Raw genomic sequence first — 14,673 nt, 5'->3', positions numbered from 1 at the left:
CGCTGACACGTTTGGAGTCAAATAGGTTAATCCGGGGTCGGTTCACGGGGGCTGCAGCCTTAGCAGGGCAGCCCAGACTTCCCTCCCCCCAGCCACTTCAACCAGCTCTTCTAGCAGGAACCCAAGGCGTTCCCATCCCAACCGAGAGACAGTCTCTCCACCGTGTCCTGGGTCGTCCCCGGGCCTGCTGTCGGTAGAACATGCCTGGAACATCTCTCAAGGGAGGTGTCCAGCAGTCATCCGAACCTTATCCCCAAGCCACCTCAGATGGCTCATCTCAACACGTAGGCGTTCCCGGATGACCGAGCGTCTCACCCTATCTCTAAGGGTGAACCCAGACATCCTGCGGAGGAAACTCATTTCGGCCACTTGTCTGGGTGATGTTGTTCTTTCGGTCACGACCCACAGTTTATGACCATAGATGAGGGTAGGAAAGTAGATCTAGAGCTTCGCCTTTTGGCTCAGCTCCTTCAACACTACGGACCGGTACAGAGTCCGCATCATTGCAGACCCTGCACCGATCCGCCTGTCTATCTCCCGCTCCCTCCTACCCACACTCATGAACAAGACCCCAAGATACTTGAACTCCTCCTTTTGGAGCAGGATCTCATCCCCGACCTGGAAAGGGCACACCTTTTCCGACTGAGGACCATAGTCTTATTTGTCTCAAACCGCTCCTGTGAAAGTTGGAGATCATGGCTTGATGAAGCCAACAGAACCACATTATCTGCAAAAAGCAGAGCTGTAGGGCTGAGGCCACCAAACCATAACCCCTCGACGCTTCAGCTGCGCCCAGGAATTCTGTCCATAAAAGTTATGAAAAGAATCGGTGACAAAGGGCATCCTTGGAGGAGTCCAACTCTCACTGGGAACGAATACGACTTACTACCGGCAATGCGTACCAAACTTTGGCTCCGTTCGTACACTGATTGAACAGCCCTTACCAACTCTTACCATGAAGAGTGACGGTTTATAAAATATACATACATGCAGACAATGAACTAACAATATTGCCAAACAGCCTCTCAAAATTCTATACCCTTTCCTTTATTCTCGACCATGTCTTATTTTTTGTATTATTGTAATTTAGCTACAGTGGCCAAAGCAACAAGTATCAGTCGCCACGTCTGCAGGAATGAATGTCCGCCTATAGTTTGTTCACGATTGTCCAGTTTATTCACATTCATCTGTGTCATTTAATATGAGGTGGAGAGTTTATCTTTAGATTTACAGTAGGCTTAAAACGCAACCGATCACCATTTGGTTGTGTTTAACTGTAAACGCACGCATTCCTATATAAAGTCAATTACAGAGCTGTGCAGAGTGTTACGGGCTAATCCCAAGGCTGTGATATCATCCCTCCTAGCAGCTCTCCAGCTGTATCTCCTTGCGTAAAAGTCGGAGGAGGAATAATGTCATTGGTTTTGGCCTGGAACCGTGAACATTAAACATTTTGAAAAGCATGAGTTACAGTGACACAGCTCAGCAGGTTGGCTCTGCGCCACAGTTAGGTTTGCGCAAATATTCATTCTGCTTCCCTCGTGTGTGCTCGCACCCATGATGTTTTCACTCTTTGTTACCTCGACTTAAGATTCAGGCAATATCTTTTGCGTCAACTTGTGACACTCGGGGAAAGCTATAATCCTTTGAATAACAACATTTTCTCTTTTTTGCCTCATCATGCTGATGGTTTCACTCTTGGCAAGTGAAATTCCTGCCTTGAAATGTGAGCGCCACCCACTAATCTTCTCTTCAGCGTAGCCCAGTTTGCTTCAAATTAAAGCCGTGACACCCCTTCTCGCGGGACAGTCGTGCTCCAAAGTTGTTGTTTGTCTTCCCCTCCTGCTTCTCTTTTTAAACCCTTCTTCTCCCTTGCTGTTTCTCATATTCTGATTCATTCCTCTTGATTATATGGTATCATGGGCGCCTTGCTCGCTGTCATTACTCATTCCCTCCTAAGTGATTATGCTTTGGTGGGGCGGTCCAGTGTAGATGTATGAAAGTGTAGACCAAGATCAGGCTGACTAATTCAGGGGGAGGAAAAGGTACTGAGAGCATTGGGCTGGGAGGACTCTCTCTATTTTATTTTTGATGACTTGTAGAGCACGATTACATCTCACAGAATGAACAGGGTGGAGTCTGAGAGCTAAGGCATCATGAGGCACTCACCCACTTTGAATTGAGGGTGTGAAGACATCGAGCCAGACACCTTTAAAAAGATGAGCTGTTTGTGTGTTGAATGTTTTCTGTTCATTAGCACGCAATAGTAATGAAGTTAAATGTTATATCAATGTGTTATATTAACTAAAAACAAACAGCTTCTAAATTCTCTCTCCAATCTGAAACATTATTTGCCAATTATGCTTTTTTTATAACTCAATTTACTTAATTTGTAACATAAACAGTATATGCATACCTTTTTTAACTACCACAAAACATATTTTACCAAATCTATCCATGTAAAAATGTATGTCACCTCAACTTTGACTAATAGTTAATGAATAAATTAGGGCTGTCAAAATTATCGCGTTAACGGGCGTTAATTAATTTTTTTTATTAATCACGTTAAAATATTTGACGCAATTAACGCACTAGGCCCGCTCAGACAGATTTAAATGTCAGTACAGTGAAAGGCCAACTTGTTAATTGTGTTTTATGGAGTTTTTCCGCCCTCTGCTGGCGCTTGGGTGTGACTTGCATATGTTATGTGACGTAATGTCGCCCTCTGCTGCCGATTCAGTGCAGCTGATTATTTGGGTTTCGGCGCGCTTTTCTGACGTGATTATATGTCGACGCAAACTCACACTAATAGACAGTGCTATTCAGACCAGCTAACGTCCGCATCCAGTATTCAGTGGCAGTTCTCATAGCCCCATCACACTGTTTGTGTCTAATACATGCATCGCTTGTGAGTTATATTCCTCCTTTGTTTATATTCATGAGCATTAGATAGTTATTGATGATGTGTGTTTGAATTTGTTCACATATATGGTGAAATGCAGTTACATTGTTAGATGCTTGTGAGCTAATTGGCTAGTGCTACTGCTCAAATGGACACGTGTGTGTACATTTTATGTTATTTTGTGATTTATGCAAGTTATTGACACATTGCCTTGTTATTTTCAGTTTTACAAAAATACAAGAAATGTGCTCCTGTCAAAAAGAGATGACTTCAGTAAAGCCCATGCAACTTTGCCACACCGTCTGATTTCTTTTTGGAACTTATGTTCGCTATCTGTCAATTTGTGTACTCACACACATTGAGGACAGAATAGGGCTACTAGTTTATTTTTTGATTGAAAATTTTACAAATTTTATTAAAACGAAAACATTAAGAAGCGTTTTATTATAACATTTCTATAACTTGTAACTACAAGTCTTTCTATCCATGGATCACTTTAACAGAATGTTAACTCTTTCACTCCCAGCCATTTTCACCAGAGCAAGGCCGTTCGCTCCCGGCCGTTTTTTCTGGATTTTGACTGATTTTGCAAGGCCCACAAAAAATTCTGTTCTATTGCTATATAAACTTTGAACCCACCAAAAGAAAGATTGGACTCTCTTCTTTCAGCAGAAAAAAAAAGTAAGTTCGTATCTTTTTCCATTCTTTAGAAATCAGCATTAGAAAATAGCTTAGTTTGAGCAATTTTCCAATTTCTGATGAAAAAACGGAGAAAATGAGCTTTTTGTAAACGCATACATTTCAAACATAACTTTGACTTTAACAAAGCTATTTTTTGCATTAGTTACATCCCAAACATCTGAATAATGTTTTCCTTTTACAAAATACTATGAACAACCAGACAAATAGAGCTTTAGATAGAATAGTAACAATTTATTCACACACAACGACTGAGAGATGACGGTTTGTCGCCGAGATGACGCCGTTGTCGCCACGTCAACTGTGTAAACTTTTCCCTCATCGTTGTCTGTCTCACAAAAATGGATTATTTTTGCATTTCTGCGGGGTCTGCTAGGCGAGCCGCTCCACGGGGGGTTTTACTCGTTTTGCACGATCGTCCAGCGCCTGGTGTCCCAGGCGTCCTCTCGTTGTTTTGTCCGGACGGAGCGCCGCCTGGGCTCAATCCGCCAGCGCTTTGACAATGCTGGCCGGCCGTTCACTGCTGTTGAATCGGCTTGTCTAGTCTTCCAAAATGCGTTACTGCCCTCCAGTGGCCAGTTTTATTGCTTTAAAATTGATTTGGAGCGTTTTTCTTTGTTTCTCAGGTACAGTGGAAGCTATATATGCTTCTTATAAAAAAAAACGCAAAAGACGTATAAATACGGTTGCGGGAGAGTTGAGCATTTAAAAATAAAACGTATTTATACGATTCCGGGAGCAAATGAGTTAATAATGTTAATGCCATCTTGTTGATTTATTGTTATAATAAACAAATACAGTCCTTATGTACCGTATGTTGAATGTATATATCCATCTTGTCTTATCTTTCCATCCCAACAATAATTTACAGAAAAATATGGCACATTTTATAGATGGTTTGAATTGCGATTAATTGCGATTAATTACGATTAATTAATTTTTAAGCTGTAATTAACTCGATTAAAAATTTTAATCGTTTGACAGCCCTAGAATAAATTCATTGGAAGAAAGCTGGTTTTATGTAATATTAAAAATTGGTGTCTTGCTGCCATCTGCTGGCGATTTTTTCTCATTCACATTGTCTGCAAACTTGAAATTCACAGTAAAGCTACTCCAAATACTTGTACAAATCCCTCTGAAAAAATATATAAATATGTTAAAAGTACATGTTTGAGCTATATGTAAAGAGGAATAAAACGTTTTCAAGAACTTAAAAAATCTTACTATTTGGTAGCTGCACTATTTGGATTCTAAAAGACATTTTCGGGCACAAACAGTTAAGTGCTGGCTCGAGAATGCACTCTACTAAGAGTGTGTGAAGACTTTTTAGCATAACACGCAAATTAGCATATCACCTTCATCTTCACTACATGTCTACATGACATACACTGATGACAGCGATGTTGTTTTTCGAATCCAGTTTTGAAGGAGAAGGGGCTCACAGGAGAAAAAAACCCACTACATTCCTGTGCACATTATGTCATGATGTAGTGTAAAAGTGAGCCACTCCTGTGCATAGGAAGAGAATAATCTCATGCAAACTAAAAACACAGTCTATTGTAGCATATACGGAAATATAGTTTGATGGAACTAAGCCAATGATGCAAGAGGATATTTTTATTAATGGTCTTTTGCATTACAGACTTCATAGTGAGGGGCTGCAAAACTGACTGTATTGGGTCGTGTGATCATAGAACAGAGAAAGACAGCAATTTTTTTCAAGCTGTAGTTTGACTCTACCTATTTTTGCAGCATTCTCAGATTTGTTTTCCTCCTGTAGTGCATTCACATGTCTGCGTCAGCACATAAACGGCCGTGTGATGTTTCATGTCAGGGGATGCAGCCTTGATAACACGGAGCTGTTTCAACCCCCTGGCCTCACTTTACGCTTAACAAAGAGCCGAGGCCGTCGCACCAGGAGTAAAAACAAGCGCTTGTCGCACCTTTTTCGCAGACCCCCAGCTGGGACCGCACTTCACACTCAAGCTCAACATTTAGGAGCCTGGAGGTGTGTTTTGGAGTTTGTGGCTCAGCAACACACAGCTACATCAGCACTTCCCCATATTTCCTGTGTTTATCCACAGATAAATAAAATGTTTGAAATGTTTGGCTTATTCCAAGGGACTGATGTCTATTCAAATTGAAACACATACCTTTATAATGAAAAGGAATTGGATTAAAAGTTGGACAATATTGGGTCAGAGAGGTTCCAAGGCTGCTTTGTGAAGCAGCAACTAGCAGGTCTGTGTCTACTCTCGCCTCTTGTGAACAAAGCAGATTCCACGGCATGTCTTTGTCAACATTCTGGTTGAAGGGAGAAACTCAAAAATAAAAAACAAATACCCCCTGAAACAAACCAAACAAACGCACATGGATCAAAAGTAAATAATCAAAGTCACTATAAAATGGTTTAAACTGCCGACAAGGAATGAATGAAATGGGAAACTTTATACAATAGGAAAGTCCCGATCCGATCACGTGATCGGAAATCAGGCCGATCGTTCTATTTTTCAGAGGATCAGAATCGTGTGAAAAGGCTCTGTTTTTAAATTTAAAAAATATATTGTACAGCATCACAGCCTCGTACCCTCCCTCCTGCTAATCAGTGCAGCTAAACTGTCCAGCTTGCGTTTTGTACTTAAACGTAACGATGATTGAACAGGTTTGTAGCTTTGATCTTTCCAGAGAAGCTTGGTAGCTCTATGATCAAAGGCACGAAGCTGTCAGTCATCGTCATAACCTTGCCTAAGTTTCTGCAGCGTGAGAGGACTCACTCAAACAAGCATTTAATAAAGACATTTTCTATGTTAATCTTTTCTAAAAATAATTCACATTAGGAAGGCAGCACGGTTGGAGAGTAACATGTTTGAAATAGGGGTGGGAACCTCTCAGTACCTCATGATACGATACGATCTGCGATACAAAGCTTACGATAATGATCTCTCAGTTTGGCGATTATCAATATATTGTTGAGGAAATCATTATAGAATATTCTATATAGCAACTAATAAACAGAAAAACAAGCTATCTTCATCGTTTGGCTGAAAGTTTATCACTAGTAGACGTCTAATCCTTTTGAACTGGGAGGGTAGCAGTGAATGAACCCCTCCCACTTCAAACGGACCCCTCCTACTTTTATGGCCGTAAGTGGCAGCCAATGCCAGGCAACGAGGTAATTTTGGGCCATTTCAGGAACCTGTTGATTTTCAGTCACTACTTGTTGATTTTGGGTTATTTTATGGGGTTACAGAACAGGAAGTGACCGGTAAATGCCCTAAAATGAAGAGAAAAGTGACCAATAAATGCCCAAAAATTGTAGAGCGTGACTGTGAATGCTCTAGTTTTGAATGAATGAACGTTCATTTCCCCTTTCGGTCTTAATGGATTAGGCGTTGAGCGTCGTCAATGATAGCCATAGAGTTAACTGAAACTCTATTAAGGTGGAAGATTTTGGTAGCAACTTATATATATTTTTTTTAAACATTGACAACTTTTCAATATGATATCTCGATTCTTGGCATGACTGTATCAATAGCCTTTTCGGCTGCAAGGTGTCACCATATATCACCATTTCGATATTTTGTCACACCCCTTGTTTGAAACTTTGGTTAAGATAAATAAATAAATATTTAAAAATTTACGATCGGATCAGGATTCTCAAAATCAGGTGACTCAGACTCGGGTTCAAAAATATGCAATCGGGACGTGCCTGGTATACAAAAAAAAATGATGGACAACAAGGAACGCCTGGACAAAACGAGTGGGCGATTGGATGAAACACAAGGAGCAGAACGGAACAAACAAAATTAGTGATCCCTTGTTTTTTCGTGGTTAATGGGGACCATAACAACTACGATAACTGAAAAACCGCGAAGTATCGCCCCCTCCCCAAAAAAGCAACAACAACAACAACAAAAAAACACAATTTTAACTATGGACAATATATATTGTGTGTGTGTTCAATGTATTTATTCAGATTTAGCATTGGAAAGATACATATATATAAGACAGGATTTTTCACTTTTTTTCCCCAAAGTATAATTAAAAAAAAACTTTTATGCATATATTTTAATAATGGTTTTTAAGCACTACAAATGTAATAATTATGATAGGTTTTAAACATGTTACTGTCCCACCGAATTATTTTTGAACAGGAATAATGCAGAAAAATGCTTGGCTTTATTAAATGCTTAATTGAATGAGTCCACTCAAATCCAAAGCTGCTCACTTACACACAAGGAGTTGCCACAGCAACTGTTTAAAAAGTTAAACGATGATTGACGCATGCAGCGATTTGAAGCTCGGTTCTCTGGCAACATCAACGTCTGTCAATCATTGTTACCTTTAATAAGCAACTCCAGTGCACTCACTGCCTGACCAACAACGAGCGGGGAGAGGAAGGGAGGGAGAGTGAGACTACACGATTGGCTCGTGCGCGAAGTTTGAAGCTCGAAGTAGCGAGGGATCACTGTATTCCAAAACAGACTCGTAAAAAAGTTTTTTAGTACAAATTATGACATTTTTTTCTCTTGATAGCACATATAATATGTTGATTGTAGTCACTTTTCATAATTATAAAAGCTCGGGATATTTTTTTACAAGGTCATGGGAAAAAGCAGTGTGGTATGTGGGTTGAGCAGCACCTTGTGTTCCTGACACTCCACTGTGGAGAAGGAATTTTGCAATTCTTAGCTGTTACATATCCCCACGTATGTTCGCAAATAGACAACCTCCTTCTCTGGTTTTTGGCATGAAGGTTTATTAAGGGGCCACAATTCCTTTTCGAGAGCTCCTAATAACCATAGCAACAAATGACTGCTCATATTGTTTCACGGCTTTGTTATGGAGCACCAGAGGAAGCGTTAGAAGATGACGGATATTCGTTGAGTGTCGGCGCTACACCTGTTATCGTCTCCAAGGAGAACGCACAGCTGGCCTTGTCTGTCAAGACAGAAAGTCTTCTAGTAAGGGAGAATTTAGGAAGTGGAGAAAATGCTATGGCTCAATGTGTAGTCGCCTGATTTTACATTGGTTTCCAGAATCACACTACATCTTCATTGAGCAATTCCCAAGGAGTGTGTTGTGGTACATTAGTGTGTCGCTGCGAATTATACAATTTCACATAAAATGCTGGGGTTGAATAACGTAACAATGAGCAACAATGAGGAAGGTACGAGCTAGAATGCAACCAAACTGCCATATGTAGTGCCAAAGTTCCATGATTTAGCCTTGTTAGCTCATGTGACGGAAACAGGCAGGGTCTTATTTTCTGAAGTACTAAGCACAGACCTCAACACTGCAGCGTGATCCCCATTCATTCATATACCTGAGGACATTAGCTGTAATTACATGTCCCAATTTTGGCAAGGATGTTATCTAACGGTGTGAATACAGTTTCCATTGAGCTCTTTCAAAGCTCTTAAAGGCCTATGCACTTCCGTCAACTTTTGCGAATGAAAACCTTCACTGTGTTTCATTTTTTGCGGGACAACACTTGGTAGATTTCACTTTAGTAAAGCCGTGACATTGACCGCGTTAATTACATTTTTAAGTGGTTATGATTCACAATTGCGCCTCCTGTTCTTCCTCGAAACCTCTAACCAGACTGTGTTCTTTCGCTTCCCAGTGAAAGAAGACTGTGTGTCAGACGGCGAGGATGACGTAAGCACAGACGCCTTGGTGGAGGAGATGCTTCAGCAAGGGGACACAGCTGTCATTTACCCAGAAGCCCCAGAGGATGAACTGCAACGTCACGGCACTCCCGACGCCAGCATTCATGATGAAAACGGTACAGTTCTTGTCACTTTTAGCTTTGAAGAAGTGTCTACAGGGAGCATAAAGTGTCATTTCTCCAACATATGCAAACAATACCCCAAACAAAAGTAGGATGTTCAAGTTGAATTTCATGGGACTGTTAAAGACCAAATGTGAAGTAATTTCATAAAATGCCAAATAGGGTCACAATTAATGTATTTAAACATTGTCCAACAAATAAGCATGCAAATATAATTTATATGTTGTATATTTGACAAAATAATCGCGTTTCTGAAGTTCGAGCGATAGGTCACACCGAGAACAGCGATGGCAACGCTCCATACGGCCGCCATACAAAGCCCTTCAAACAATAATTCAAACAGCGATATAAGCGATAGATCGAGCTCAAGTTAGGAGAGCCAAGTTTTCGAAGAGTTGGAGGAAGAGGAGGAGGTTGGAATTTTATGTTGGACCGTACATGTATTAGCCAGACGCTAATCAGAATGCAAACAATCTGCCCAGACTAACTGACATGGAATGGAGACAAGACCCTTCGAGATTGGTAAAATATAGGCCATTATTATTTTTATGATTTGAAGCATCTCAGGTAAATAAACCACCTACTATTGCCTGGGATAAAAGAAAAGTTTTGACGAATCCCCGATCATGTTGCGTAATGAACAGTAGAAGCTAGCGACGTTACCTTTTATTTACCTGACATGTTTCGGCGAACACCTCCGCCTCTGGACCCTCTGACGAAGGCGGAAGTGTTCTCTGAAACATGTCAGGTAAATAAACCACTTACTACTGCCTAGGATAAAAAAGTTTTGACGAATCCCCGATCATGTTGTGGAATGAACAGTAGAAGCTAGTGACGTTAGCTTTTATTTACCTGACATGTTTCGGCGAACACTTCCGCCTTCGGACTCTGACGAAGGCGGAAGTGTTCGCCGAAACATGTCAGGTAAATAAACCACCTACTATTGCCTGGGATAAAAGAAAAGTTTTGAAGAATTTATAAGTGTAGGCAAAATGAACTCAATTCAACCATGTTCGGGGATTGCCACGAGTTAGCTTTCGGCTAACGTCGCTACCTTCTACTGTTCATTCCGCAACAGTTGGCAGCTCTGCTTTGACGAAGTAATCAGTCATCTATCCAAAAATAACACTTTATTGCAAATACTTGATCATAAGCAGACCAGTTGAGGAAGCAGGCATCTTCGAAGTGTTTGTAGCAGAGAATACTACTCGATGATGGCGTGAAATTCATTCGCTTCGTGCGAACGAAAGATGTCCATTTACGTGCCCTGCTATCCTTGGGCCACTCATACAACTTTTCTTTAGATTGAGAACAATAAATCGCCCCACACCGCCGTGGCATCTTACCGAGAAGCAACGCAACAATACTGTTCTATGGCGGACTTCCCTCGCAATTCTCTGTGTGACGTAATTTCCGAAGATTTCCAAAGATTGTTGAAGAAAAGGATTTTCGTGGTCAAGGGGGTTGCTATGGGTGAAACAAAGAATCTGGAAGGGCTGCGTTAAAAAAACTAACAAAAATATGCTTATAAATGTTTAGCCATTGATATTATTCAAAAACATGGTTGGCCAACCTTACTTCACATTTGGTCTTTAACAGTAGAGACTCCAACATGCAGACACTATAACAAATATACAGGTGCTCAGAAAAATCAGTTCCAACCCTTACATTGACTTAAACCCAATTATCGTCTGTGTGTAAACATCGTAATTTGTGTGGCTGCAATTATTCTCCAATTATCATGTGCAACACGTTGCAATTTTGGACTTCCAGTGACCAGTGTGAGAGCGAGGGAGCGCGATAACACACCTGTTTTGCATTCACACCAAACATCATGTAACACGAATGAGTCACATGAAATTGTGGGCGGAAAATGACTAATTGGACATTATTTTGACAATTTCACTTAAAGGGTGTATTCAGTTTTCCCCGGCAATTTAGACATGAATGGTTTTGTTAGGTGTTTTTAAGGGAATAGTTAATTTATAGTTGTTTTGATGGGTGTACACACTTTTACGGGCCTTAGAAGAAAAGTTTTAGACACCCCACTTTAAATCTAAAATTCAAAAACACTGTTGTAAACTCAGGCTTTTGACCTTTTGGTTGGATCTCCATTAACAACAGCTTGCAACATAATTACCGACACACACTGCTATTTGTAAAAGTAGCACCTGAGTGCCTTTATGGCCTGTGCGCATGTGGCTTTTACCTGCTAAACTACCACAGCAGGGGAGAAAAGGGTGGTGAAGGGCTGGGGATGGGGGGCAGAGAAACAGCAACACCTGAACAAATCTGTCACATCTGTGAGCTGTGACTCATGGCTACCTGTGCGATAAAGTGTGTGATCCCGTCCCGAGGCCCTCACCTGTACCGCAGAGGAACTTAATACATCACCTGTTAACAAAGTAATGTTTCACCTGCGTGGGAGCTACTGTGAAAGTACTTTTTACACAAGTATTTGTACTTCTGCTTAAGTACATAGTGTAATTTTAACACCTCCGCGACTAGAAGAAGATTCTTACAGATGTGTATTTGTGAGATAAGAGACAAAATAGCACCCTAGTGTTATTTTTGTTGTTGGCTCACCAATCAACTTTGAGCCATTTGGTTACCTGGGAGGTGTTTACCTGTGAGGGAAGAACTCTCACTTATTGGTGAGAAAGTAAAACAGTGTTGTGGTCTGCTTACAAGCTTCCCACACTTTTGTACTTGCAACACTTGTGACTCTTTTCTTTGTTATTCCATCCAGGAACACCAGATTCCTTCTCTCAGCTGCTCACCTGCCCTTACTGTTCACGTGGCTACAAGCGTTACAGCTCCCTGAAGGAGCACATTAAGTACCGGCACGAGAAGACCGAGGAATGCTTCAGCTGCCCTGAGTGCAGCTACACTTTTGCACACCGCGCACAACTGGAGAGACACATGACGGCCCACAAACCAGGAAGGGATCAGGTAAAATTTGGGAAAAATAGATTCATAGACTTCACTATCAGTTGACGGGGCATGGGGCTCGGGCCCATCTATGGGAGGCCTATTTTCAAAAACTTAAAATTCATATCAAAACCAAAGCCGGTACCAACCAAAAACCAAAACAGGTACCTTCCTTAGGCATATATGAGTCTCCATGAGCAGCGACATCCAAAAATTCAAAGTCGCTCCCTAATAAAATCCCGATTATTTTTTAATACAAGTATAACAAAGCTTAAAATGGGAATATAATTCTCAAATTTTACACTAGATACACACCAATCACCAAATGCAGGGATAATCACCTATATTTTCAGGATCAATAACAATATTAAACATATCACATAAGTTTTTGCCCGAAATAGCAACTTAAGGTAATTTATTTTAATTTAGTGTGAGTTTTCAACAGCTAATAAATCACTCAGTTTTCACATCAGAAACATAATACTTGAGTAAAGCATGTAGTAACATAAATTTTACTCATCAAAAGCAAAATTAGCATTTTTCTTTGTACAATCACAACTTATTTAGGTTGAATTCCGCTATTGTGTAGAGATGCAAAATCCAACATGGCGGCCGTCACAGAACAAAAAGCTTTTCAAGTTGAAAATTCTTGTAAGTTAAATGCTTGAATCACAGAATTTCTATAGATATGAACGTAAAACAGTCAAAATTCTTTCTTCAAAAAACGGGCAGTTATCGTTCCTTTTAAGTAAATATTTCAAGCAAAAGTTACGGTATTGTGTAATCAAACATGTGGCCGTCACGAAACAGAGCGTTTTAATCTGAAGATTCTTGTAAATAAATGCATAAATCATGGAATTTCTATAGATATGACTAACACACTCTAGACTCTTGGTTGAAAGCAAAAAAAAACAAACAAACAAAAAAAACGGCAGTTATCATTCATTTTACGTAAATATTTCAAGCAAAAGTTACGCTAGATGTTTTCCCATACATTTTTTTTTCACGTTTCAACGTGCATGCATGGGGCTATTTTACATAATAATTACCTTGAATTCTCGACCAAATCACTCTTCAGACCCTCCTGCCTGCTTGTATACAGTAAAACTTTTGTCCTTTTTCCACCTAAATCCGGCGTTTGAACGCAGCGTGTGTTTGAGTTTGTCACAGTGAAAGCCAAATGCTCTGCCTGGGTCGGCTGCAGTCTATGTTATATCCCCTTTTAGATTTGCATGTAAAGTTGCTCACTTACGCTATTGTGTATGGATACAAAAATCCAACATGGCGGGCATCACATAACAAAGAGCTTTTTTAAGTTGAAAATTCTTGTCAATAAATGCATAAATCGTGGAATTTCTATAGATATGAACGTAACACACTCTATACTCTTGGTTAAAAGCAAAAAAACGGGCAGCTATTATTCATTTTACGTAAATATTTCAAGCTAAAGCTTTTTTCCATTCATTTCATTGTTTTCACAACGTTTCAAAGTGCATACATGGTGCGAAAAATATAATAATTACATTGAATCCTTGACCAAATCACTCTTGAGACATTCCTGACTACTTGTATGCAGTAAAACCTTTCTCCAATTTCCACTTAAATCCGGCGTTTGAACGCAGCGTGTGTTTGAGTCACAGTGAAAGCCAACCCAACTTCTGCTGGGCCCGGCCCCCTACGGGAAGGCGTGGCGCAATGTCTGTGAGAGCTGTCTTGTCAACTGATGGTTGAGTCTATCATAGACTGAAAACTGAAATCAACTTGACACATCGCCACTGTACATAAAGCAAAGAGTACATAGATGTAATTGGTTGTCGTACGTCTACAATCAGCATTGAATGCATTTAACGATTATTTTACAGGGATTGTATTGTGAAGCAATCAGTGTGTTCTTTGGCGTAGTGATTCTAAATTACACAACCATACATGGAAACAGTGCCACGTCTTTTCCTAAACATGACGCTCAAACATGAACTTTTGTCCCCGATTGATCGGTGACACCGTCATGAATTAGTTGCGGTTCAAAGGCTATGTTGCTGTTTTGTATCTCCGTAACTGACCTTCTCTCTGCCTGGTTCAACAGAGACACATCACACAGTCGGGAGGCAATCGCAAATTCAAGTGCACTGAATGTGGAAAAGCGTTTAAATATAAGCACCATCTGAAGGAGCACCTACGCATTCACAGTGGTGAGTGGCCAATCCTGCGTCACCATGGAAGTGGAACGTGTGTGTGTGTTTTAGCCAGTTGCCTATAATTATCCTTCATGTTTCAGCCTAATGTGTACGCCTCGTTAATGTGCTATAACTGTTTCTTTAAGCATTATGACTGAGCAATTAAAGAAGGG

The 14,673-nt window shown here is 40.4% G+C and overlaps 1 protein-coding gene across 3 annotated transcripts in view; it reads left to right on the top strand.

The window, feature by feature from the left end:
* Window positions 1-14,673, top strand: part of zeb1b (zinc finger E-box binding homeobox 1b) — a 116,779-nt gene that overhangs the window by 70,541 nt on the left and 31,565 nt on the right. For all 3 annotated transcript variants that reach the window (XM_057824600.1, XM_057824602.1, XM_057824601.1), the window contains exons 3-5: window positions 9,228-9,389; window positions 12,145-12,347; window positions 14,410-14,515. In XM_057824600.1, the coding sequence (XP_057680583.1) occupies window positions 9,228-9,389; window positions 12,145-12,347; window positions 14,410-14,515 (471 nt within the window). The remainder of the gene's footprint in view (window positions 1-9,227; window positions 9,390-12,144; window positions 12,348-14,409; window positions 14,516-14,673) is intronic.

This window comes from Corythoichthys intestinalis, chromosome 20 (assembly GCF_030265065.1).
Source record: "Corythoichthys intestinalis isolate RoL2023-P3 chromosome 20, ASM3026506v1, whole genome shotgun sequence".
NCBI lineage: Eukaryota > Metazoa > Chordata > Actinopteri > Syngnathiformes > Syngnathidae > Corythoichthys > Corythoichthys intestinalis.
Note: the sequence above shows the minus strand (reverse complement) of the source record. Positions and strands in the feature narration are given on the sequence as shown.